We start from the raw sequence: 27,623 nt of genomic DNA, 5'->3' as shown, positions 1-27,623 counted from the left end.
CAAATAAAAGGTAACTCAATGTCTTTTAAACCTTTTTTGGGTGTGCTTAATCGAAATATGAACTTAATTTATTGAAAATAAGAATTTTTATAGCCTTAAAATACTAATAAACACACCTACCCTCTGTCACCTTGACTACCGCACATGGAAAATTACATTATTCTTGTATTAAAGTCTACACAGATACCATTGTTTCATTAGGTTTATGTTCACAATCCCTGACATTGATAAAAAAAGATTTATAAAATTGTTTAATTATCAAATTTAATACTATATAAAATCTACATTGATCATTCTTCTTTTAGAATCACTGTCCTCTTTTTATATATACCTCTCCTCTATCCTCTCTTCACAAAACAATTGAAACTGAAAAAGAATAAAAAGAAATGGTTAAAAAGAATTGAAATGATAATTATTATTCTCAAATGTTGAAGAAAATGTTTTCTTTAGTTTTTTATAATGATACCCACATTTATTTGAATGTCTCAACTTTAGTATGAACTGAAGGTTTGTGTTAAATTTAAAATAAAGTTTTAAAAAATCACATTGAACAATAGGAAACTTCAAAGAAACAACAAAATCTTATTCCTAATGTATGTAATACCATGTCAAAGTAGAAAAACACACTTAAAACTCTATGGATTTCTTCTATATTTGCTTTTGTAGCTTTGTTCTGTTTAATTATTGTTCTGTTTAGTTATAATATCTTAATGTACATCAACTGTGTATAAACTTGATAAAAAGTGATACCTCACTACTTCTTGACATGATCATGCAACTGAAACAACAAAAACCAAACTTCTCAACAAAAGTGTCAGCTGCTTGCACTGAAATATGTGTTGTCCTAGCAGTAGCACCTTGTCTAAAAACTCGAAGAGATACTTATTAACAAATTATATAAAAATATTTACAACTGCAAAAGTCATATCTAATAAAACAAAGTCTTCTTTATTCTGCTGAAACAACAATCTTTAGATCTCCCTTCTTGTAATCATCAAAAAGATTGTATGCATACACTGCTGGATCACCCTCATATTTAACATTATACCATTGTGGAAATCCTGGAACAAGAGATATGACAAAACCTTTGTATACTCCGTCCATGAATTCATGCTCAATTCTTTTGCCTACTAGAAGAGGCAGTCCTTCATGCTCTTTTTCATGAGTTGGAACAGTAAGAGTTGCATGAATCAGTGTCAATACATTTTTTAAGGGTATCTAATGGCAACTTTGTGTATTTACCCGATTCTGTCCTACTACCTAAATTGAAAACTTTTTTATCCGCATGCTTCTGATGAAGAAAATTTTTACGAAATTTTATTTGAGACTCCAAAGCTTTTCTCTTCTCACTTTCTTTATCCAGTCTCTCTAGTCCTTCATTGAGCTGATTTAAACTTTGAAATAATCCATAATACCATATGTCACTTGTAAATGCCTCTGCTTTCTAAATTCTATCTGCTTCTTTCCTTTCCAATTCTTTTTGTTTTTCTTTTTGATGCTCCAATCTTTTCTTTTCTATGATTTCTATCCTTTCTTTGAACAAACAACGTATCTTGGTTCCTTCTTTTCTTGATTCACTAAGTAATCTGTCCTTCTCTTCTTGGTCAAGTCCACAAAGCCATTCTCTTGTCTTATTAAAACTATACATTAAAAAGCTTTCATTGGTTAATGTTGTTGCATTTGGTCTTGTTCTCAGCAGTTGATCTAATTGGCCAAAGGTAAATTCTGGTAATTTATTATGCTTCATAACAGATCCTGTTTGTTGTTTCAGCTCTTCTGTTGGATTCCAAAACTGTCCTCCAGGAAGATGATCCTCTACCATTCTTTCTCACAGTTCTTGTATTGCTTTGAAGACACTTTGCAAAAGAGGGAGAAGAATTTCATCCACTTCAGTGTCTTCACTTGCAAGATGTACGGTTACCCTGTCATCTTCGTTTATTGTGGTATTAAATGGAGTTACCTCACCCCTGATAAATTTACAACATAATCCCACATCATTAGATGCTTCTTTAAGGAAATCTGTCAATGTTTTGGATGTTTCATTCATTTCAAGAATGTGTCCTGGCTCCTCCAGTTTTCTCCATAGTGGAGCAGATATGAATTCGGATATTAATCGAAATAATTTCACACCAGCCAGAAATAGAACTTCTTTAATGTCCAAACTCACTGCTTTCAGAAGACTATTTGTTGTGCCATGAACAGTGTCAAGGAAATAACTCATATCTTTGGCATGGTAATAAATGCCTTTACCCAACACAAAAACTAAGTTAAATCTATTGTGTTAAACCTTGTCACTAAATTTTTTCATTTTTTTCCTTAAGATAGGTTTTCCATTCCAGACTTGCTCCACTCTTTTCATCTTCGCCCACAGCAAACGCCTTTGAGGAAGTTCTGAGCAACCGCAGTGTACCACTCTCAGATCTGTGGTATCTCTTTAGCTCGGCATGTACAGCAGATCCTTTATCTTTTCCATCTGAATGGAAAAGTTCAAACTTTTTCACACATAACTCACACACATCTGCCATTCCTACTAAAAGGTGGAGGCCACAAAAAAAACTAGAAAACTGACCAGTCAGGAAGGGCCCCGCTATGACAATTAATATAGAGAAGTGAAAAAAACTTTGAATTCCATCCTCTTTATATTAACAATGATGAGAAATAAATGCCCGGCAGAAGATGTAAAGAACTGGAATATATAGGATCTCGTGATTTGTAGTTGGATATGATTTTCATCCAACAATTAAAGTGTTTTTTTCTTGAGCCTTAGTGAGGGGATAAAACACACAAGTTGGATAAAAATCATATTATACTACAAATCATGAGATTCTATTTATCCCATATTTTATACACCGCAATCAATGTTTACACTGTTTATAAAACTCTACATTATTTTTACTTCATTATGCCTAGGCAAATCCCATAAAGTCACAACTCTGGAATATCAAAAAAATATCCAATGAGTTATATCCACGGGATAAAGTGGGTTAACATGGGATGAAATAAAATTTGTTAAAAAAACAAAGAATTGATACCAATGCAATGATACCTAGGCTTTGCCTCTATTCAATAAAACTATCATAAATCATTGTGTACGGTATTTTAACCCCAAAAAATATGAATATTATATTTCAAATCCATATTTCAAAGAATGTACACAATACTACACATCATTCAAAATTGACCTTAACTTCAAAACAAAGTTCATTTGCAGACACAGGCAGTGCAGTAATTAATCTCAATGTGACAGATAAAGATAAAGCTTAGGATTTTCTTCCTGTGGAAGGTTAATTAATCCCAAAGGACAAATATTGCACAGCCTTCCATGTATACAATGGTAACATTCTCAGCAGTTATCTCTCTTTGCCCATTCATTCTCAGCAGTTATCTCTCTTTGCCCATTCTTCTTATGCATAGTTATGAATCTACCCCACCACCCCAGCTCCAAACCAGAAGACATAGAGAACCAAACTTAGCATCAAAATATGTATTTCTGCCTACTGAACTACCATACCAAATTTGAACTTGATTGGGCAACCATAAAAAAAGTTATTAGAAAAAAACAGGAAATTTGTGGACGGAAGAGTGACAGACGGACGGACGGACAGAAGGACGGACGGACAGAGTGATTACTATAGGGCACCCGCAAATCCTTGCGGGGCCCTAATAATTATTCCTCTTTGAACAGGATTTTTTCTCCTCCTTGTCCATGTCTGCCCATCCGTCAATTACTTGAGGCAAAATCTCAAGTCGGTATTCCTCAAGTAACCTATTAAAAGCTTTTTCTGTCGAAGCTCTGTTCGACATAGTATCTCGAATGTTGGCCAATATTTGATAACCAACATTCATATTACCTCTCAATTCTTTTACATGGCAGCTATTTGTAATGTCACTAAGTATCTCCTTGAATGTGTCTAATGTACAAACACCACTTTTATTCAACATTTCCCTAAGTCCAAGAAGATAACAGTTTTGTTCAGAGTCTGTAACTAAATATGCTTCTAAAGTTTTCCCATATTTTCGTGTTTCATCTGTGTATATGGTAGAATCTTCTTTTAAAGACAAAACTGTGCCTAACTGTTTTTGTGAGACAGCAATTTTACTGTCAACAAAAGTATTGACTGTTCTTGTGGAAGGAATTGCATTAGGTTTTTTTTCCATACAAATGCCCTACTGTTTGAATAACTTTCCCTACTTTATCAGATGGAACTTTAAGATCTGTCAAATTCATTACACATTCAACAGTGCTGTTTGTGTACTTTCGCCCATTTTCATCAAAAAGTATGACTTCACTTTGATCTTCTAGCAAAGTTTCTAAGTAATGCATAGATAACTCCTGATCATTGACTTTTTGCTGTAGACTACTCAAACTTGTATTATCAGACTCTGCCTGCAGATTTAAGATTTGTTTTTTAGCACTAGCAAGTTGAATTTGTGCTGATGTAAATTGGTCTTTAAGTAATGAATTTTCTTGTCTGAGATTTTTATTCAGTCTGTAAAACTTACTACTCTTTGCTTTTTCTTATTTTAATCTATTGTCTTTTAGTCGTTTTACTGATTGTACTTCTCTCATAACTTTATCTTTTTTCTTGGCATCCTCCTCAAGTTTTTGGATTTCAGTTTTAGAACTTTTTTCTTTTCAGTTTTCTGTCAAGCTGTTTACATTTTTCATTCAAGTCTTTCACTTTTTTTCTCCTCTCATCTAAAAGTTTTAATGTATTAATATTTGGAGATTTTTCCTCTTGTAAAACATGTTTCTGTACTTTGTAATGTTTGGGTGATTGTACCCACAGGTAAAGTAAAAGGTAAGTTTAATTTTTTTTTTATCATCGCGACGCTTACTTGCACTAGTCTTAAAGTGTCTGTGAATTTTTGACAGAAAAACAGGTTGATTTATGGATTCTCTGGGATTGTTTGTCAACTTTGATATCCAAAGAAGCAAATCTTTAACTTCCAATTTCTTCCCTTTCATATAATTATAAAGTTCTAAGATTACACCAATGGGTAAAGTATTTGTAATAAAGGGAATGCTTTCTGGGCTATCTATAAGACAATCTATAGGTATTTCCATTTCTCAGCATGCCTCCATTTTTTTTTAATCAATGGCATTTGTTTGTTGTAGCTATTGTTTGACAAGATTTCAATCTGATTAAAATCAGCTGTTCTGATACGCTACCGCTCTCGAACATCTGAAACAACCCGCTTAGAGGTCACGTCCGAACGACCCGACAATCTAAATATTTAAATATAAGGTCGTGACCTTTTTAACCAATGAAAATTCCCGTCTCTTCAAGACTATCGAGTGAAGAAGCAAAATGGCGACAGATGCAAAGAAGAAAGTGAGCGAGTTGTTTAATGTTTCGAATGTAAAGAAAGAGCAAGAACAGATGTTGGAAATGCTTTTGAGAAGACAGGACTGCATCGCAGTGTTACCCACAGGCTACGGTAAATCCTTACCATACCAAATGCTCGTACCAGTTCGACGGGAAATGAAAACGAGTGACATGAACTGTAAAATTATCGTTTGTTCACCATTAATGGCTTTAATGCGTGATCAATGCGAAAGACTGAACAGCATTCCAGGCATAAGAGCTGTATATAAAGGTTAGTTAATGTACTGAAGTTTTATTTAAAAAATAGAGATCACGGGACTTGGCTATTGTATTTATCACGTTATCATGGTTATATAGAAACAATACATCTTCCTCTATGAGTTCGCGAGCAAAGCTATGTTGTTTACTTTATACCGTGATAGATAGAACTGTGTAAAGATTTAATTGAACTTTACTTCATTCAAATGACATGTATATCTATTCGGAAAATCATATATATCGTTAGAAATGAATTCTATTAGAACTTTCTCAATACACCTTGTAGGAGGCTCTCAGGATAATGAATGAATACAAAGCGGGGATTTCGACTACCTCTTTGCATCCCCAGAATATCTTGTTGGAGATAAAACGTTCCGGGCCAAGATTCAAACCTTTGATGTGTCCACGATAGTTGTTGATGAGTTCCATACCATTTCAACCTGGTAAGCATAATTAAGTACATAACCCCATATGTTTATTTAATACATGTACTATGGGTTACAAATCTTTGTCTTATAAGTTACATTAAAAATGTGGAAATATTTAAAGAATTTTACCCATACATACAGAAGTGTTACAGATTTTTCTAAATTATTTCAAACAAGTATTTTATTTCTATTTCATTGAATTTGTTTAATGTACTATAATTGTTATAAATGTTAACTGTATGGCATTGTAAAATATTATGTATACAACCAGGAGAGGGCAATCAAAGTTTTTTTAAGAACTTGATAGTCATTTAAATATGTTCAACTCAATGTATTATGATTAACTATAACTGTTACTGGTATGTATTATCTTATAGGGGTGAAGAGGAGGGAAAACAAGCATTCCGCAAATGGTTTTCGCACATTGGTGAACTGAGATCACTTTTTCCCAAAGCCTCAGTGCTTGCATTGAGTGCTACGTGCACCAAGAAAATATCAAGAAGAGTTTCAAAAATTCTCCAACTTGACACCGACACAACCGAAATTAGAATTTCACCCAACAGAGATAACATCAAGGTTGTTGTGAAAAAAATTCCAAATACTACAGAGATGGCCATGGTTTGGATTATTGATGCTTTATCGGATGGGACGTTACCAAGAACAATTCTGTACTGTACATCAATAAAAGATGCCTCAAATATATATTCCTACATAATAACAGAACTTCCACAGTGTTCCGAGGTGCAGATGTTTCATTCAGAAACCCCAGAGGACGTCAAGAACAAAATTCTGCAAGATTTATTGGATGAAAAAAGTGCCACCAAACTTGTTATAGCCACAAGTGCACTAGGTATGGGAGTGGACATTAGACAGTATTATAGTGTCATTCTTTATGGTGCCCCCAAGAGCATAGTTGACACTGTGCAAGAAATAGGGAGGGTGGGGCGTGATGGAAAGGACTCTGTAGCCCTTCTTCTCTTCAATTCCTACCACCTGAGGACAGTTGACACTGAGGTAAAGGATGTTTTTACCTCTAAAGACTGCAGACGTGTCTCCATGTTGGAGCCCTTTCTATCAGAGGGAGAACTTATAAAAGAAAAGAGTAGGACAATATCACATTCATGCTGTGATCTCTGTGCGGACAGGTGTGACTGTGGGACATGTGATTTGACCCCTATAGAGAAACTTTTTATGGTGGATACTGTTGAATTTAGTGACCTTAGTTCATCTGACACCGAACCTTATAATTATGATGAGATTGACGACAATATTGATGATCTTGTGTCTGATTAATTGTAACTCATTTTAAAGAGTGATATAAATTTAATTAATAACAATCAGTTGCACAGTTTTTTTTCTTCATTTAACTATTTTATCTATAATCAAAATCTTTCAAGAGTTGGAAATTTTTTTTTTTTAACTATACATCATAACATCAAGTGTATTGAACATTGCATAATTGTGTACTACAAGTTGAATATATATGTCTAAATGTTCTTATAAACTGTAATATTCACATAACTTTCACACACACACTTCTGGTTTATTTAAGGGGGCTGAATGATCATTTTCAGACTTCTGATTTCCTTAAGAAGAAGAGCTTATAATAATCAAATTTTAAAGCTAAAGTTATTAATAGAATTTTTATTTTTACTAAATTATTATTATTTACAGCTAAACAAATCAAATAAAAAATTCCATGGTATATTTGATGGGTAATTAGTTGACCAGCCAGCCTCCTTAATCATGTTAAAAAATAAAACCTGTACAGTGCACACTTTTGGTAATCCATTTAAAAAATGATAACTGTTTTAATATTATAGCTACAGTTGACGGAATGACATACTCTTTAATTCGAGTGAAAACATCTGTAATGGTATATTGAATACACAATTTGATTTTGGTAATAGTTTTAATGATAACATCTGTTATGACATATACTACTTTGTCAATAACAAAATGCACTTAAATTTGTGCTCAACAATATTGATGAAACCACATGGGATAAACCTGACATATAAAAAAAAAAATCGACAAAAATGTTATAAACATCATATCAATATTATGCATAATTAGTATCACAACAGCTGGCTTAAACAATACCATTTTAAATTGTTTTGTTTCTAAGACGATGAAATGCAACAAGAGGTGTGTGTCTATGGACAAGTGTGGCAAACCCTTTGAAACAATCATTAAAAATGTTTTTGTTTGTACATAAAGTCTTGCATTTCAATTTTCTTCCCTCAACATGCAAAAAAGCATTCAAGTCTTCTAATTCTTTAACAATTTTTTTAACATCCTGTTCATAAGAAGGGAGGTTGTGTATTCCCTTTTTGGTTGTTACACCACAGAAAGTATCATAGTGTTTCACAAAGTTTACAATGTGTGGAAACTCTTTTGAGTGTCTAAGAATACTGTCCTTAGTTTGATAACCCGAGCAAACTACTTTACTGTCTCTATTCAATAACTCTACATATTCGTCTAACGCCATGTTATTATTCTTTCCACCTTGTAGGTTTACACACCTATTTGCAATTAGCCTTTCCTTTTCTTCCTCATCCAGTATTCCTTCGGTTAAAGAAATAAGATGGATAGATCCAATGGCATATTTAGTTTTGTTTGTTTTAACATAGATGGGAAGTTCATATTTTGCAGACCGCACACTACGGTGTCCATCTGCCATGTCAACGGCTGTATCTAAGTTTCTATGAAGCAGTGCAAGTTTAAAAAAGAGTTGACAATAGTTTCCTACTTCATCTTAACCTTTTCTGTTGATCTCTTTGTTTCTGGAGTTTTTGCACCATGAACCTTTTCCTCATGCACTTTCAAGGAACCCACATATGTGTATGATTTTGGACAAAAATGGCATTGTACTCTTCCATTTTCAAGATTTGAAAGATAATAGTTTTCAGGATGACCCATGTCTGTTAAAATCTCTCTAAGATCTTTCATAATGTCTGTTTGGGATTCAAAAAAGTATTCTTGTAAAATTTCACAACATATTCCATTGAACCAAGCTATTTTTTCTTCAGATGATAAATTCTGAAAGTTATGTGGCAGTGGAATTTCTTCATCAGATGTTTTACTGAATTTTTGGAAAAATAAAACACAACACATGGCATCTAAAATTGTATAATAGAGAAGTTTGTATGGTCGATAGGCATTTCTAACTTCTCCCTTGACATTTACAGCATTTAACAAATTTCTGAAGTAAGCTGCAGTTCCTCTATCCCCTGCTGACTCTGCGCTATAGGTGAGTCTGCAGATTGCCTGAATGAAAATGAATGTTGTGCGAATAAATAAAAGTTAAAACCATGTGACATGTAAGCTATTACAGATGCTTTAATGTAGCCTTACCTATAATTGAAATCTGATATAACTTGGGGTAATTTAATGTTTAAGACTATACATCAACATAATTCTCAATTTTTTTTATGAACAACCTTTATTTCTGAACAACAGACATTCATTTCACAAAGAAATGTAAATTTGAAAAAATATACCTCCAAGAAATTCATGAGACGATGAAAGTCTTCGATTTTTGAGATGAATCCTTCTAATCGTGACGATGCTGTGTCTCCATTAAGAACTGACTGTTGTGCACATTGCACCCTTTCATCCGTTAGTCTGTCACCTTAAAAAGAAAATTTAGAACTCATAATATGCCTTCTTAGCCATTGTGTGTTAAACTGTCATCAAGAGGAGTAGGTTTAAAGAGTAATAGGTAAAATGTCCCTTCAAGTAAACATACTAACTACATCTCTTACCACCAAAAAATACAGATTCCACAATTTCATCATTTTGGAATGGGACGTATCTTGATTGCAAGTCCCTTAGAAGTTGAATCATATCTGCGGTTTTTGTTTCGTGGGTGTCAAATAATCCTAACGGATACTGAAAAAAGAAGCCAATTCAATGTATTAAATGGGCTACAGAAAGACTTTTAAAACAGCAAATAAGATCAATCATAGTATATAACACAAATGTCATACCTGTTTGGTTTTTTCTCCTGCTTGTGCAGTATATCGATGATGAAGATGTACTGGATAAATGCTCAAAAATTCTGCTTTCATCTGAGGAACATTTTGGATAACTGAAGTAGCAAAAAGGAATACCAGCTCATCCATCAGAATACTCTGTTCCTCAATTGATGGTATGAATATCTCTTTATCTCCTGGTACGTCTGTTTTCCGGTCTCCTTCATTTCCAATACGTGTAAAAGTAGGAATTATTCGATCCACCACCACAACAACATTAAACAGGTGAAGTGATAATGTTTTCTGTTGTGATGTCCTAAAAATATAGTGGACTACTGATGTTAAAGAAGGTGCCACATTTAATGTCTGTATTCATGTTCATTGACAGTGATACAAAGAAAGAAAATGCCGTATTCATCTTGAAAAGTATTAAGATATCAATTATCTGATAAACAATCTGATTAAAATCAGCCATTCCGATATGCAACTGCTCTCGAGAGCGGTAGCATATAAGAATGGCTGATTATAATCAGATAATTAAAAGAATAAAGTAATAAAAGTAAAAAGATGGCAAAAAACAACAGATGTAATTCATATATGTATATTAAAAAAAGCTATGACTTTGAGATGAAAACTATCTCTTTTTTTCAAATCAATTAATTCCTACAGAGACTTATAGTAGAGAAATGAACCTTTCAAAAATTTATATGCAGCATTTTTTAAAGAATTTACCTAAAAGCTGGGATTATGTTTTTGTCCCAGTTGTCTCCAACTAACTGGTACTTCACTTGCCCTCCTTTGGCCCATTCTTCTCTCAAACAAATAATCTCCTCGTCTAACTTGTCAATCCAGGATGCCAACTTGTTATGTACAGACCCAGGGCTGACACACAGACCAAGTTTGGCTAGTCTTTGGATATCCTAGATTAATGACAGTTGATTTTGTTAATGTTATATCATGAAAATGATTTTTAATATACAAGACCAGCAAACAGATTATTTTTCACATGAAATGATTGTTTAAACTATTAAGTGATATGAGGGAATTTTATAATTATTCTCATGCTTCAAAATAGTTTTTATCATTTGAGAAATAGTAAAATATGTTTCAGTATAAAAGTATTACCCTCTGAGTACATCCCCCATGGACAAGCATAAATGCAGTGCAATAATGTAGCCCAGACATTTCCTGACTACGACCATGGAACCCAGTTGCAATTGTGTGTAAAATGTGCATGAATTTCTTTTCTGCTGGTGCTACTGGTATATCACTAACAACTGCACTGACCACCTTTAAAAGATTAGGAGCTCGAATTTCCAATTCCTTGTGAAATTTATCCCATGTAAAAGACATCAAGCTGGCATGGTCCTTCTTCTGCAACAGCGACCCTGAATTTCTTTTACATAATTCTTTGGACTCTACATTCACGATGTTAGCTGCCGCTGCAACAACTTCATCTGGGTTTGAGATAGTCAGCACATCCAGCACAGTTTTTTCAACCTTGTCTGATTTGAAAATAGCTTTACATATTTTCTGGTGAGCCTCATTCACAATAAGCGCTGTCCTTTTCCCACTTGGATAGGAAATTGTTATCTAATTGATACAAGAAATGTAAAACACTTACATTAAAATTGGTCTATTACAAATCAATATTCAAAACTTAAACATTGATATTAAATTGATTGAATCAGAACGGCTGATTTTAATCAGATTGATTGAATCTATTAATAAATATTCATGACTTATTCATTTGAAATTAAGATGAATAATTGATAAAAATTATCTATAATCAGTTTAATAAAATGAAGAAATTGAGTTATATATTTACAGCATAAATAATTATATATGAATACCTTGCCCTCTTCATGACTGCTCAGTTGAACCAAACAATAATTAACAAATGACCCTGAAATGTTAAAGAAAACAAGAATTGGAACAGCATGCAAACAATAAACTTTGAACACAACTGGAATAAACAAAAACATAAAAAAATTGAAATTGTTAACTAGCAATTAAGTGTAACAAGTTGGTAATTGGGGGGGGGGGTAACTTTACATTGGAAAGGGGAGGGTGGGGTTAAAGATGCCTTCTATTATATCAGTTAAATTGGTCTATAATTAAAAATACAAATGTACTATATCATCTATTTTAATCAACTCTGAACATGTAATAAAAACTATAAATTGTATTGAGGTATAATACAAAATATGATCATATACAGCATGTAGAAGTCATAAATGATAAAAAATAGTGTCTGCTGTTAATCTCTATTTTTAAAAAGAAAAAAACTAATAATGTGTGTCATGAGTTGTATTATTGATTTATTGCAAGCTTATTTTACTAAATTTGTAACAACAAATTATTTGTCACTCAAAATTTTCAAGCTTTGATATGATCACATTGTAAGTGTAGCGCACGTTCTCCGCCGAGCGGGCGGCCTGAACATTGCCGAGTTACAACACATTTAACTTTGATCCGAATGAATGTATTAAGTCCTAGTATAGAAAAGTCGTTGAAGAGTTTACTAATTTATTTACATATCTAGGCACAAAATCTACGCATCACATAAGAACAATCCACACAATTCACACAAGAAAATAATCCACACATGTATAAATCCAAATATATTCGTTATCTACTGCTACTCTAATAAACTGCTCTGCTACTACTATACTCTACTCTACCACTTCTACTACTCTGCTCCTAACTGTACACTGTCTATACACTGTCTATACACTGTGAGTGACTGTGTGTGACTGGTACTTTCACCTACTTATATAGTGAACAGTGCCTCCTCAGTGTGGGGAGTGAAAAATCTACCTCCTCAGTGTGGGGAGGGAATACATAATATTAAATAATTATAACTGTTCGGGCAATAAACTAATTATCACTATAATTGAAAGGTAATTAGGGGTCTGGCATAAAGATAGATAAGACTAACGGTAAATGAGAAATTGATAAGAGATAACACCTTACAATCTGAACATTAATTAGTACTATAAGAATAAATTTGCTACAACTCTCCCCCACTTAAGTTTTGACTCCGATCAAAAATAACTATTCATGTATATCTCAGCTAACATATGCAATATGATATGAGCCACACGTCACATGACTACACATAATACACAATACCTTCACAGCACATATAATCATAAAAAAACAAAAACAAAAACAAACATCAAAATGCATAGTTGTGTGCGAACAACACATAGTCATGTTACTTGTTCAATAAGAGACAGACACACATAATCATGGCAACAATAAACAATCAAACAAAATTAAATATTTGATACTGGTAGGCAATGTAAAATAAAAACAAAACAATGAATGAAATTATGAATACTACCAGTGCAATAACATGAAAAAACATTTTCTGTAAACAATATTCACGTATATGCATTCTTTAAATTCAAAATAATTACAATTTACGCGTACAATATATGACTCCACGTCTGTCTTAATTTTTCAATGTCACAATTTTCACGTCCCGATTTTTAAAGTGTTCAGGAATCTCGCTTAAGACATCGGTGGCGAACTTGAGAACATCGACCTCTTCTGCCGGAATCGTCTCTGAATGTGAAATTTCAGTCTCTCGCACTATTTCTGTTACACCGTCATTATAAGTTATGGTTCTTTTTGTCATCTTAAGAATGACTGTTTCCGTAACAGTCCTTGATGTCGGCGGAATTATCGCAGGATCAATGGGGTTCTCAGATTCTTCGTCTTCAGCGACATTGTCTTCTTCTTCAGCCTCATTGTCGTCAGTTATGGGCTCTGGACTCTCACACTCTAGTATCCTGTCTACTATAGCGTCCATATGTTCCCGGTTTGTGGAAGTTAAAAGTTCTCGTTCCATTTCGGAGTCGATGGACAACCAGTCCTCGTCATCGCTTATTGGTTCATACATGTAGTCAATGGAGTGTTGGGGAGAATTTACCGGCGTTATATCTTCATAGAGAGAATCCACATAAACAGCTCTTTTGGCGTTTTCAAATTGTTCGTTCGACATTTTCTTCTTTTTGCAGTTTTTTACCTCATTGTCTACAATTTGATCAGAAATTTCGTGACACGTTCGGAAAAGTCTCTTTAGATTAAAAATCCGTGAAAAGGGTCTTTGACAATATGAACATTTGATCACTATTTTATCACTATGTTTTTCCTCTATATGTCGCTGTAAATTATCCTTTCTGTTAATGTTTTCTCCACAGAATTCGCATAGCATCACTTCGAATATTTTTCTATAGAATGAAAGTTACAAGAAACGCTTGGGTATTTTGACTGCACGACCCCTGCGTGTCAAGGTGGTGGTAGGCTGCGATACCTTGTCCATCTCCCTTCCAGTCCTTTGAAGTTCCGCTGATTCCGTATGGGGCGTCGCGACAGGCGGGTCGGTTCGGTCGGGAAGTGGTTCACTAGAATCGTCCGGTTCGTCTGAATCAGAATTAACACCTGATAAAGTTTTACTGCCATGGTATCGTTTAAGGTTGTCAGCATGAATAATAACGGGTTTTGAATTCTTAGCGTGTTTTATCTGGTATAAAACATCTGAGAGTCTTCTTGTGACGATCCATGGTCCAGTCCATTTCCTAGCCAATTTTTGTTTTGTTCCCTCAACAATTTTTGGTTGACTACGGCGCACTAAATCTCCGACTTCGTAGGATAGTTCTCGTATATTTTTGTCAAAGTTTCGTTTCTGTCTGTTGGAGTTATTTTTCATTGCTTCTCTCGCTAATTGATGAATTTCTCTGAGGTTGTTTTCTAAGTTGCGCACATACTTTGCGTCACTAATTTCACGATCACTGTCTGTAGTGTCCTTTTCAGTCATTAAATTCAATGGTAAGTTTGCTTCTCTTGCAAATAACATCCTATACGGCGATATACCCGTAGTTTCATGTGGCGTGGTATTATAGGCCAGAACAATACCATCTATATAACGATCCCAGTCCGTTTGATGTGATGATATATATTTGGACAGCATTTCTTTTATGGTTCGGTTCAAACGTTCCATCGGATCGCGGATGATATGGAGTTGTCCGAGTTTTGTTGATCTGGAATATCCGGCACAATCCTTGGAATAAGTGACTCTCAAACTGTCTCCCTTGATCCGAATGAATCTCACTTGGACAGCCATACCGTTTAATCCAGCCCTTAAAAATCACTTCAGCAACTGTTTCAGCTTCTATATTCACTAGCGGAAAAATCTCCATGAATTTTGTAAAGTAATCTGCAACCACTAATAAGTATGAATATCCTTTGTCCGATTTTGGGAAAGGTCCAGTAATATCAATGGCTATTCTCTCAAACGGTTCACCACTGAAATGTTGTTTCATACGGGATCTTTTCGTTCTTGGTGGATTTTTCCTCTCTTCACAAATATCACAAGATAATACATAATCATGTACACTTTGTCGCATTCTCGGCCAATAATAAACCGAACTTCGCACTTTCGCAAGTGTTCTTTTCTCTCCCATATGTCCCGCACAATTGGAATCATGCAGTTGCCATAGAATTACACTTCGTAATTTCCGTGGAACACATATTTTGTAATCCTCCTTTCCGGTTCCCGATTGTATCCAACGAATGCATAAAATTCCACGATCCATAAACAATAATTCCCATCTTGAAAACCAGAATTTACACTCGGAATTTTCACACGATATCACTGATAATGGAGGTTTCTCGCCTTTTTCCTGCCACTTGATAATAATTCGCATTCCGTTATCCTCGATTTGATGTTTTCTAATATTTTGAATATCTAGTGGTTCTGTTGGTTGGCTTCTAGCTTTTGCTCTGGCTGGTCTGTTAGCTTTGCGTCTCGAATTTCTTGATATCGGTGCACATTCAGAGACATTTGTAAACACTAAACAGTCTGTCAAATTCCAAAACGTCTTCTTCATCTTCCTTGATATCGCCAAGAGTTTTCCGTAATTCTCTTACATGAGAGAATGTTTTATTATCACTATCAAAAGGTCTGTATTTGCACTGTTTACAAGTCGAGTCACACGGTATTCTAGACATGGCATCTGCATTTCCATGCTGTTTTCCAGAACGATGTTCAATTTTGAACGTATATGGTCCTAGTTGTTCTAGCCATCTTGCCATCTGACCTTCTGGTTCCTTCATCTTATGCAGCCAGACTAATGATCCGTGATCAGTTCGTAATAAGAATTCTCGTCCTAATAAATAATGTTTAAACTGTTTGATAAAGTACACTACTGCAAGCATTTCCTTTCTTGTGACACAGTAGTTTTTCTCAGAGTTAGACAAAACGCGGCTCCCGTAGCAAATAACAACTTCTCTGCCATCTTGCTTTTGCGATAGCACTGCTCCAATGGCCTCATTACTGGCATCGGTATCCAGTATAAATTCGCCCCCAGTTACATCTGGATATCCAAGAATTGGGGCTGATACAAGTCTCTCCTTTAGCAGTTCAAAAGCTTCCGTACATTCAGTAGTCCAGTTCCATGTGTTATTTTTACCAGTGAGAGCATGTAAACTCTTTGCTATTTTAGCAAATCCTTGAATAAATCTTCGATAATACGCTGCTAATCCTAGAAAGCTTCTAAGTTCTGTGACATTACTTGGAATTTTCCATTCCTTCACTAGAGTTATCTTTGACAAATCGGTCTTTATTCCTTCTTGAGAAACTACATGTCCTAGGAAATTCACTTCTCTCTGGAAAAAGTTGCACTTTTTGGCTTTTAATTTCAAATTTGCTGCCTGTAATCGGTCAAGTACTAAGTTCAAGTTTTCTAGATGGGTATCAAAATCATGGCTGTGAACTATGATATCGTCGAGGTATAACACCGATATCCGCCACTGTAATCCGCTCAAAACTTTTTCAATAACACGTTGAAATGTAGCTGGTGCATTGCACAGTCCAAATGGCATCACTGTGTATTGATATAATCCTCCACGGGGGGTAGCAAATGCTGTTTTTTCTTTATCAGCCTTGTGCATGGGAATTTGGTGGTACGCCATGTTTAAGTCCAACGACGAGAACCACGCAGATCCTGCTAAGGAATCAAGATCATCTGCTACTCTTGGGATTGGATAGGCATCCTTGATGGTATTTGCGTTCAGCTTCCGGTAGTCTACACATAGTCTCCAGCTCTTATCTTTCTTCTGTACTAAAACAAGGGGAGATGACCACGGGCTTTCAGACTTCTCAATAAGTCCTTGTTCTTCCAGTTTCGTGATCTCATTATCCAACACTTCACGTTTAAAGATCGGAACCCTTCGTACCGCTTCCTTAAAAGGTATTTCTTCTTTCAATTTAATAACATGTTCTCCAACACGCGCCCTCTCAGCTGGTTTACTCGGATCTGCAAAAGCCTCTACACGACTCAGGAGGAATTCTTTGAATTTCTTCGTCTGTTCATCAGTTAAATGTTCACATCCTCCTATGAACACTTGCTCAAGGAAACCTGGCAATTTCCTATTTGTAACATCCACACTAGACACGTCTTCTGTTACGTTGACAGGTGATGAAACACACTCCACTGGTTCAATAAATGCTACGGCCGTATTCTCTTTTACACGTACTTCCTCCTCAAATGGATTAAATACTCGTAGAAATATGCAATTTCCTTTTGCATCCAAATTCACAACTACACGAGCAACTGCTAATCCATGACTAAGTACAAAATTCTGCAAGGGCACCAATATTCCCTCTCCTCCTCCTATTCCTGAGTAATATCTGGCTTTAATAATTGCTTCATGATGAGGCGGAATTACACAATCCTCTACAGAAAACACATGAGATCCTTGTAGACTGATATCTGATGCACAATTTAGGACACACGAATTGTTATCAAAATTCCACTGGCATCTAAACTTCGTAATAAAATCCAATCCAAGTAAATTTGTTTTAACACCTCCAACGAATACACGAAATATCACACTAAACCCATTGAATGATATCAACATTTTAGCTGTTCCAATAACACGCAAGTTGTTTCCATCTGCAGCTTGAAATCTCTTCTTTGCGAACTCGAGTACTGGTCGTTGTTCTGGAAGAATGCTGTAATAGGCATCTTCTGTTATGAACGTATTGATGGCTCCTGTGTCTAATTTCCATTCTAATGGTGCTCCTTCTATGAACCCTTTTAGCTTCATTCCAGCTTCTCCAGGAATGTGTATAACGTTTCGGCTTTCTTTTGCATTAGAATGATCATTCAGGTCCTCTATAATATCTGTTTGTGTTGCCATAGTTACTGACTGTGAAATTTCACTGTCAATTTCCTTGACATCATGACATTGTAGATTAACAGTACAAGGCCGCTTACTTTCCTCAGCCGACGCATGGCCTACTGCCTCGGCTGTCTTGCGTTTAAAGGCTCCCTTACTTCACGATTATTTTGGTTAGGTGTAGTTTTACAGTCCTTTAGTAAATGTCCGGTAGAGTTGCACCTATAGCATCGTTTGACTGATTGATAATGTCCTCGCTCTGTTTGATTATTTTTGTTGACAGTCCTTGCGTATGTATTATGAATATCATAAACAGGTCTTTCTACTCTTCTATCTCTCATTTTTAAATTTTCCGTCATGCGTATACATTCCTCTTGCATAGCCGCAGTAACAGCATCTTGAAGATTTGCAGGTCTGGTTCGCTTCACAGCTAGACGAAAATCTTCATTGTCGCTGCAGTTATCCATAAATGTTTTAAGACTAGCCTCCTCAACATATTCTCTGTTGTTTGGATGGGCTCTTCGGTATAAATCAGCAATTGACTGGCCAAAATCGCGGAATGATTCTGTCTTCATTTTTCGGCGCATCTTTGCTTCAGCAATGTAGCTTTCTTTCATGACTCTATGACCAAATCTGTTATCCATGTTTTCCACCAATAATTCATAACTCTGTAGCACGTAGTCTGGTAAACCATAGGCAAAGGTTTCTGCTTGACCACGGAATGTTGTAATGAGAAGTCGTCGTTTCATATCCATAGACCATCCATTTAGAGTAGATATGTTTTCAAAATATCGAATAAATTCACTCCATACATCAGTGCTATCTCCTTTAAAAATTCGTTTAATTTGAATATTGAATGACTTAACGCCTTGGTCATTTCTCATTACCAGTTGATCAGTTTCCGGGGCAACACAATTGGTGTGTATTCGCCTATTATCTGCGATATCGTTGACTTCACGATGATCCTTCCACATTTTCCACACAGCACTCATTAAAATCACCAGTAGAACTAAAAGCAATGATATCACTAGAAATTCTTTGGTAAGACAATACAAAAGATGTCCAGGAAAATAATGATAAACAGCAACCAGCAACGTAACACACAGTAAAATGACTGTAATCCAAAATCGCAGAAAAGAACTCCATTTAGATTCCACATTTGGTGAGGGCAGATTGCTATCATACACTGCTGTAGATTCATTGTACTCTGTAGGTATTTGAATAGGTGATGGTGATTCTCTATCAAATTCCGGTAACAGTTTACGTCTTGTAACCGATCCTCGCGTTTTAGGCGTTGTTACTACTCGTGATTCGGGTGTACTGGCAGGAGGTATATTACCAGTTAACTCCATGTCCCTTGGTGAAAACGTGGTGTATTCCCCTCCAAACATTATGTTGAAAATTACTGCACAATGTGTCAATGCAACAAATGCAGTAAATAAATCCAGTGTAAAAATAACTTGAAGCAATCAAATAAAATCACTCAAAGTTTCTAGAATTCATCGTAGGCTTTGATTCTGCATCCACAACACGGACATTTATAATATTGACGAACATTTCCATTTTTTCTGTGAAGACAGTGGCGATTCTCACTTTTCACAAACATTACATAGCAGTTCGGGCATTCTTTCCGTAAGTTAATGTTAACACATCCAATAAACACAAAATTTCCTAATTCATCTACATCGTATAGGTTGACAAAACTCATTTTTGTGGAGGCACTAACGATATTCCATATGACCACAAACTGGACAAACAAATCGGAACACTGAAATTGCACATTTTTCACACTCCAAAATAACTTTGGATTTTGCCTCGGATTTGGAAAATACTTCATCACATCTGGTACACTTCAAATTGTAATGTTCCAAGTCCACAACGGATTTAAAATATCCAACTCCGTTTTTCTTGATGGAATAATGTTTCACAAATGAGAGTTTGTCCATTATCAATTTCACTATTTCACTGAAATATCCAATACTAGATAATCGTTTCACTTACTACAACGAACGGTTCGTAAAATCCATGCGGATCCCACCGCTGCCACCAGTTGTAGCGCACGTTCTCCGCCGAGCGGGCGGCCTGAACATTGCCGAGTTACAACACATTTAACTTTGATCCGAATGAATGTATTAAGTCCTAGTATAGAAAAGTCGTTGAAGAGTTTACTAATTTATTTACATATCTAGGCACAAAATCTACGCATCACATAAGAACAATCCACACAATTCACACAAGAAAATAATCCACACATGTATAAATCCAAATATATTCGTTATCTACTGCTACTCTAATAAACTGCTCTGCTACTACTATACTCTACTCTACCACTTCTACTACTCTGCTCCTAACTGTACACTGTCTATACACTGTCTATACACTGTGAGTGACTGTGAGTGACTGTGTGTGACTGGTACTTTCACCTACTTATATAGTGAACAGTGCCTCCTCAGTGTGGGGAGTGAAAAATCTACCTCCTCAGTGTGGGGAGGGAATACATAATATTAAATAATTATAACTGTTCGGGCAATTAACTAATTATCACTATAATTGAAAGGTAATTAGGGGTCTGGCATAAAGATAGATAAGACTAACGGTAAATGAGAAATTGATAAGAGATAACACCTTACAATCTGAACATTAATTAGTACTATAAGAATAAATTTGCTACATAAGCTATTGGCTGCTATATAAAAATTCAACACCAAGTAATAATTTAATAACTATTACAACATAAAAATGAGACGTACCTCCACTTCCCCATGTAAGATTTCAGTAAACGATGTTGTCAGTGACCTGCGTACAGAAACTGCTGCCTTTGGCTGTTCGGCTTTGGTGATATCTTCAAATGTCTGTATACATATAGGCTGAATACAGGTTATGGGCAACAGAGGGGTCAATTTCTTGGTAGGTTGTTGCAACCCAGGACTGCGGAGCATTCATTTAGTTTTACACATATCTGCTCGTTTAGGTGACGGAAGAGAGAGAAAACAATTCTCCTTCACCCCTTGGGTTGATCGTTTGAGCTTATCTTTGAGTTCTGTCGATTCCTTTTCAAGTTTACTAAGTTTTTCAACACTACGGAAACATTTTTGACATACTCCCGTGTCGTTACCTACATCGTATGTATCAACACCGATAGCATCGCTTATTATTTTCTTACGTTCTTCCGTTAACTTAAGCTTTCTATCGAAATATTTCTTAGTGATCTCCTTTCCAAACGAGTCTTTAATTGTCTGGATAAACGAGAACCCACAAATAATGCACATGTTGCATAAACTGTAAGTTTTTTTAGGAGTTTGTGTCTCTTTAGATGGAGCAGCCATCTTGGATAAATGTAAATATAACCGCACAGATTTATGGGAAATCACCTGCTGGCGGAGTTCTGCTAGCCACAATTTGATTGGCTTATCGAAAGGTCGTTCGGACGTGACCTCTAAGCGGGTTGTTTCAGATGTTCGAGAGCGGTAGCGTATCAGAACAGCTGATTTTAATCAGATTGACAAGATTTGTTGTTCATTTGGAAAGTTTGGACAAGGTAATTTTCTGTATATATGTGGAAGGTTCTTAATTTGAATGGTCCTCCCATTTCTGTTTGACTTGATCTGCTGTTTTTTAATAGGGAATATACGATTGTTTGTGTTTGTTTTTCATTGGGTATGTGTGACATACCCATTTCTCTCTCATCATGTTCATAGTAAATGCCTGTTTGATATGAAGGTTGGAATTCTTTTGTCTGTGTTAAGACACTTTGACATGAACATTTTGCCTTTTTTCTATAATTTTTTAAAATTGATTGCGAAAGTTCACCTTCTGAATCACTGGAAGCATCCGACTCCAAGAAGAGTAAAGGACTTTCAGGTGTTACTGTTAGCTGATTCTTAAAAAAATCCTAAAAAATAATTTTAAAAAGTGGTCTGCAATTACAGTTTACTTGACAAAGACATTTCAATTTAACATTTCACATATGTATTAGATTTATTCATATCTTTAACTTTAGATTAATTAATTAAATATTATATTTTTAATTATTATAAATCTGCAGAGCACATATCAATTTATTATGATAAATGTGTTAGCTACACATAACTGACCTGGGTCTCTTCAGGGTCTTCTAGAAGTAGAAGTTCTTCATGTGGATTTGACATAATCAACTTTCACTAATAATTCGACAATGTGACTGTCATATCGTTCTACAAGTGCAAGAGTTTTGGTGTCGGTCTTCAATTAAAACTTGCAAGATAATGCCATTTAACGACAGAATGAGATGTTTCCATATGTTTATAAATCGAATATAATATATTTTTGATTTTTTTAAGAACATAACAACAGAAAAACTTACTGAACCGGAAAAATCGGCGATTTAATGCATTGTTCTAAAGTACACACAATTCAAAACATTAGGGTTATCGTTCTTGTTCGTTTGACCCTACCGGATTGAAAATCAATTTAACATTATTATCCGAGCAAATACTTATTACCTAAACATTGTTTTAAGCTTAGAAAAGATCAAATTATTCACAAATGACCGTAAAATCTGCGTATATTGTCGATTTTAGGTCTTGCCACCTTTTTTCTCACTTAAAATATCGATAAGTTGCCATTTTCTTACCATATGCTTTCTTTAAATATCATATACGTCATATTTGAACTCCTGACTTTAGTTTCACACCATTACTTTCGTATTTTAACCTCAGGTTTTATCGTATCAGACCAGGAAAAATCCCAAGCACAACGAGGTCAACTTTTTGTGATTGCGGGAAAAGTTACCGCCAGCGCCACCTAGCGACGGCGCCCATTACTAATTAGAGTCCTACCAGTTTTCACCGAAGGGGGCTATAGCTTTCCTCTGCGTCCGTCAGTTTGTTCGTCTGTCTGTCTGTACCACAACAGTTTTCCCACACCACTTTTTTCGTTATGCGTTTGAGGAATAATATGAAATTTGCTGAACAGCTTCAAATGTCAAACTACTGATCAAGTTAACACTTTTGTAGCGTCTGGTTGAAATTATTTTTTTAAATTCCAATTTTTTAATGTTCGGGTTCGTTATCGGGTTTGGTGTGTATCAAATAAATATGAAATTTGCTGAACAGCTTTTAAAATGTCAAACTACAGATCAAGTTTACCCTTTTGTAGCGTCTGGTTGACATATTTTCGAGAAAATTAATTTTTTATATTCCAATTTTTTAATGATCGGGTTCGGTGTGTATCGAATAAACGAGGAAAGTATGTAGTCAGTAATAATATCGTACATTACTTGGACCATTCCTTTTATTATTTCTAACAAACCAATAAGTTCTGTAAAATACTGTCAAGCAGTGTGTTGTAAATTTAATCGACAGGGTTTTTTGTATTATTACGGTCGGGTTCGTTATCGGGTTGGTCTGTTGATTCGGTGAACAGGTCACATACCACTATTTTTACCCCGTGCTCATTGACCAGGCAAGTAGTTCTATTCTAAAAATGTATGTTTTTTTCAAAAAATTCCCAGGGGTGCTAAATGGGCGAATTTGGTGCCTTTTAGGGCATGGATGGAAAGAAGAAGGTTTGAAAAAAAATCCTTGCTAAAAATAATTGGGAAAATCAATCTTTAAAGGCGCAATAGGAAGGGTGTAAAGAGGCCAATGTTTACAAATATTCCAAAGTGAAAGTGGATATTGCAGGGTAGGGGTTATTGTAGGGGCCATATTTCAGCCCCCTCTCGATTGATTTTCCTGTACTTTGAAAATGGTGTTGGACTAATGTTTGTCTGTTATTATGCCAACTTTGAATAGATTTGAGTCGGTGGAATTTTTTATATGAATTTTTTGTTTAATAAAGGAATAAGAGGGAAAAATAATTGTGGTCTTTGTCCTATCAGGTCAAAAGTGAAATTACTTATTTAGGGTTCTGTCCCCCATTTGTTAACAAATATCAATCGTTTAAGGTAATTTATGGAGAAATTGGGCCTTTTGTTCAATTATGAAACTTTAATTTCACCAAAATAGAGGAAAAATTGGGGGTGAGGGGTGGTTTTATTGTTGGGTGATTCGTATGACCCGCAAATGCAAATGAGGTTAGTCGTATTTCTATGTAACCATGCGTCGGCACTATTTTTGTCGTCTGCAACTTTTATTTCGTGGCGATGGACGAATTTCTTACAAAATACAGAGAAAAAGTGCGCTCGGGCTCTGCTCCTAGTTGGAACGGTCAGTGTCGCATCTGGACTGGTGCTAGAAGCAGCAACAACAAATATGGTGTTGTATGCTACAAGCATCCATTAAAGAACAAGTGGGTTACCATTCATGTACATAGACTCAGTGTCATGCTACATCATGGTTATCATGGGTTGGATGCATCCATTGTTGCATCACACTTGTGCCACAACACTGTGTGTTGTTCCGGAGCACATCACTCTGGAACACATGGTATTAGCAACCAGCGACAGACCTGCCGAGCTAGGGGCACCTGCCTGGGCCACTTTCCCTACCTGCCTTGCAGACTTGACCTCATTATTGACATGAATTGAGAAAACAAAGAATATAGGTAAGTTTATCATATTTATTAGAATGTTACACCGCTAAACATTGGAGAGTCATGCATCTCTCCTCACAATAATGGTTTAAGTATATGCCTGATGGTACATGATGATGGATTCAGTTCAAGCTTAAAGGTTAGTAATAGTCAGTATCATTAATAAAATGGGTATAAAGTCATTCAGTCACATCCTGGGCGAAGCCTCAGATGATTTTTGCATGCTCCTCTCCTGTGGTAGGGATGATCACGTGCTGCAGGTAGGTAACTGATTAATTATTAATCAATAGCTTGCTGGATTGCACAATAAGGTATTCACTTGGGTCAGCCATGTATCACATCAAGTCCTGTGGTAACTCAAGTGGAACTTGTTTTTACAGTCAACACATTCATTTTGTACAAAAGACAGCTAGCCTCTAGAACACTCTCTTCTATTGTTAGGTTTACTGTTGACATATGATTGTATAAAGAATATTCACTTGGCTCAGTTTTTTTTTTATAGTAAGTGGAAAAAAAATCAGAAAAGTAATTTAATAAATGTTTACGATATATACAACATGGAATTCTTAAAGAAATGGCTTGAAAATAAAAAAAAATCCTCTTTAAAAATCAATTATCATTTCATGGCTGTGTGGTTTTCCCATTTAGCAATTCATTAAAAATATTAAGGTGGAAATACCTTTAATTGTTCGAAAACAATTAGCTTACTAGTTAAAATTGTAAACGTAAAATCTATTCCAAGTGGAATATATACCGCGATCGATCGATCAAATTTTATTATCGATTTTTCCACCGTATATGCATTGAAAAACATTAGCAGTTTGTACTATATAATGTGTATACACTTAAAACGTATTAAGTTACTGTCATCAATTAATAACATTCACAACAGGCATACATGTACATTTGATTTACACAGTTATAAATATAAGCACCGATCAGCTGTTGATTACATACCTTCTACGTCGTGTATATACCCTTCGATGAAATTAGAGTATCCCTTCGTTTGTTTTGCTCTCTGTATTTGAGCCACACTTTTCGCCCAGTGATCAATATCACTCTGCGAAACACACGGCACGAGGGTTAAATTTTGGTTCCAGTCTTTTCGTTTTCGCACCTCCATGTTTGCGCTGTTAGCCTCGTTCTAGTTTCAAAATAGCCGCGGCGTGAATAACAAGTATTTTCATTAATTTGCGAGGGATTTTTCCTTTTTTTCCCTTTCTCTGCTTGTCAAGATTTTTTTAAATGTGTCAGGCCTCCCACTCTCAAAAACGATGCTAAGTATAAAATGAAGTTTTAAAGCAACGATATTTAATTATTTAAATTGACTTCAAAATTAATAGGGTATGTCCATTTACGATGCCAAAGACGTGTACAAAGTTTGACATTCGTGAGGGTTTTTCTTTTAAATTGCCCAAAAGCTGAAAACTTGAACAGCAGCGATGCAATATCCCATTCGCAACAATTTGCGCGAGGGGATACAGATTTTGAAAGATAAAAATTAATCAACAGAGTGCAGTTACCATTAGATGGACCTGTCAGGGAGTCTCATGCTTCAATTTGCAATCTTAACCCTAATCTGAGCCTCCTCTGACAAGTATCCACGCTTTTATAATTGCACGTTTGCAAACATCAAGCATAGAGGGGGATGAGTCAAGAGTCAGAAAAATTTCGGATTATCTTTACCCTAGGACCAAGGGTCAACAATTGTAAACTTTTGGTAAAAAGAGACCTGCAGTCTTTAATAATTTTGACAGTTCAGTAAAAAATCACACAAGCATACATGCACAGGATATTATGGTAGATTTCCATAAAAAGAACACATATTAAAATTTAATATTGACAAGTGACACCTAATTTGAAGAGGGTGAAAGTACCGAGGAAAATTTTAACAAGAGGCCAATAGGCCTTAACAGTCACCTGAGTAGCATATAACCCATACACAAACTTGTCGAGGAGTCTCATATTCATTTAATTTGGTTTCATTCTGGGGTAGAAAAATTATAAATTTGTAATGAAGACCACCTTCCTGCCTGAATCCTTTCAAAAAAAAACTATGAAACCTATAATTTTGGCGAAAAAATTAAAGATCTGGTCTACAAAAGAGTTAGTGGACATCATAACCATGTATTCAGTTTTTTGCCCACATGTTTGGGAGTAAAGAAGGAGATTTTTAAAGATTTAAAACATTTTTTGCTATATGGCTATATTGGCCCCACCCTAGAGCCTGAACCCCTAACACAGGGGTCATTAATTTCACAATTTTGGTAGAGGTCTTCATGGATATAATAATCATGCATTTTAACAAATATATAAGGGATTAGAGAAGAAGATTTTCTAAGATTTAATACATTTTTACTATATGGCTATACTGGCCCCACCCTAGAGCCAGAACCCCTGACCAAGGGGCCATGAATTTCACAATTTAGGAAGAGGAGTTAGTGGACATCATAACAATGTATTTAGTTTTTAACAAATGTATATGGGAGAAGAGAAGAAGATTTTCTAAGATTTAATACATTTTTACTAGTATGTATATTCCGAATACATAATTAGCATCTGCTTTCAGGGGCATACTTCTGACCGGCTTTACTCTCTGTGTCTTCTCTGGGTTTACTTTAGGTCCACTCTAGTTAACCCGGAATATATCCAGAAAGTAAACCCAAGGTTAAGTTGGAGTTTACTTTCTGTTGGGTTGGGTCTGATCGATACTGTACATAGAACACAATCCGTTCATTGTTTACATATTAATTTTTAAGGTTTTCAACCAATCTGTCGCGGTATACATGAATGTATGAAATAAAAAAAAATTCGCTGGTGTATGCATCTTTATTTGCATATTTTAAACCGATGTAAATTTTTCGCCATTTTGTAAATTAGTAAAACCTGCGTTCCTTGGCACCTTGTTCTAGATAGTTCTTTCC

At 35.3% G+C, this 27,623-nt stretch overlaps 2 protein-coding genes and 1 long non-coding RNA gene across 3 annotated transcripts; 1 reads left to right on the top strand and 2 right to left on the bottom strand.

Annotated features, from left to right (window-relative positions):
* Positions 1–281: 281 nt before the first annotated feature.
* On the bottom strand, positions 282–22,647 carry LOC136276318 (uncharacterized). Its single transcript, XR_010714811.1, has 3 exons — positions 22,281–22,647; positions 21,997–22,078; positions 282–366 (listed from the first exon to the last, which is right to left on the bottom strand). It is a non-coding gene; the product is annotated as an uncharacterized lncRNA (long non-coding RNA).
* On the top strand, positions 5,900–7,365 carry LOC136276317 (ATP-dependent helicase wrn-1-like). The gene is made up of 2 exons (XM_066088076.1): positions 5,900–6,031; positions 6,394–7,365. The coding sequence occupies exon 2, from the start codon at positions 6,626–6,628 to the stop codon at positions 7,307–7,309; it is 684 nt and encodes a 227-aa protein (XP_065944148.1). The 5' UTR covers positions 5,900–6,031; positions 6,394–6,625; the 3' UTR covers positions 7,310–7,365.
* LOC105348010 (uncharacterized) lies at positions 7,593–12,015 on the bottom strand. Its single transcript, XM_020075201.3, has 7 exons — positions 11,847–12,015; positions 11,119–11,586; positions 10,726–10,913; positions 10,009–10,309; positions 9,784–9,910; positions 9,520–9,650; positions 7,593–9,286 (listed from the first exon to the last, which is right to left on the bottom strand). Exons 1-7 carry the CDS (start codon positions 11,976–11,978, stop codon positions 8,765–8,767), a joined length of 1,869 nt encoding a protein of 622 aa, XP_019930760.3. The 5' UTR covers positions 11,979–12,015; the 3' UTR covers positions 7,593–8,764.
* Positions 22,648–27,623: the final 4,976 nt, after the last annotated feature.

The sequence above is a fragment of the Magallana gigas genome, chromosome 6, assembly GCF_963853765.1.
Source record: "Magallana gigas chromosome 6, xbMagGiga1.1, whole genome shotgun sequence".
Taxonomy (NCBI): domain Eukaryota; kingdom Metazoa; phylum Mollusca; class Bivalvia; order Ostreida; family Ostreidae; genus Magallana; species Magallana gigas.
This window is presented reverse-complemented; position numbering and strand designations above follow the sequence as displayed.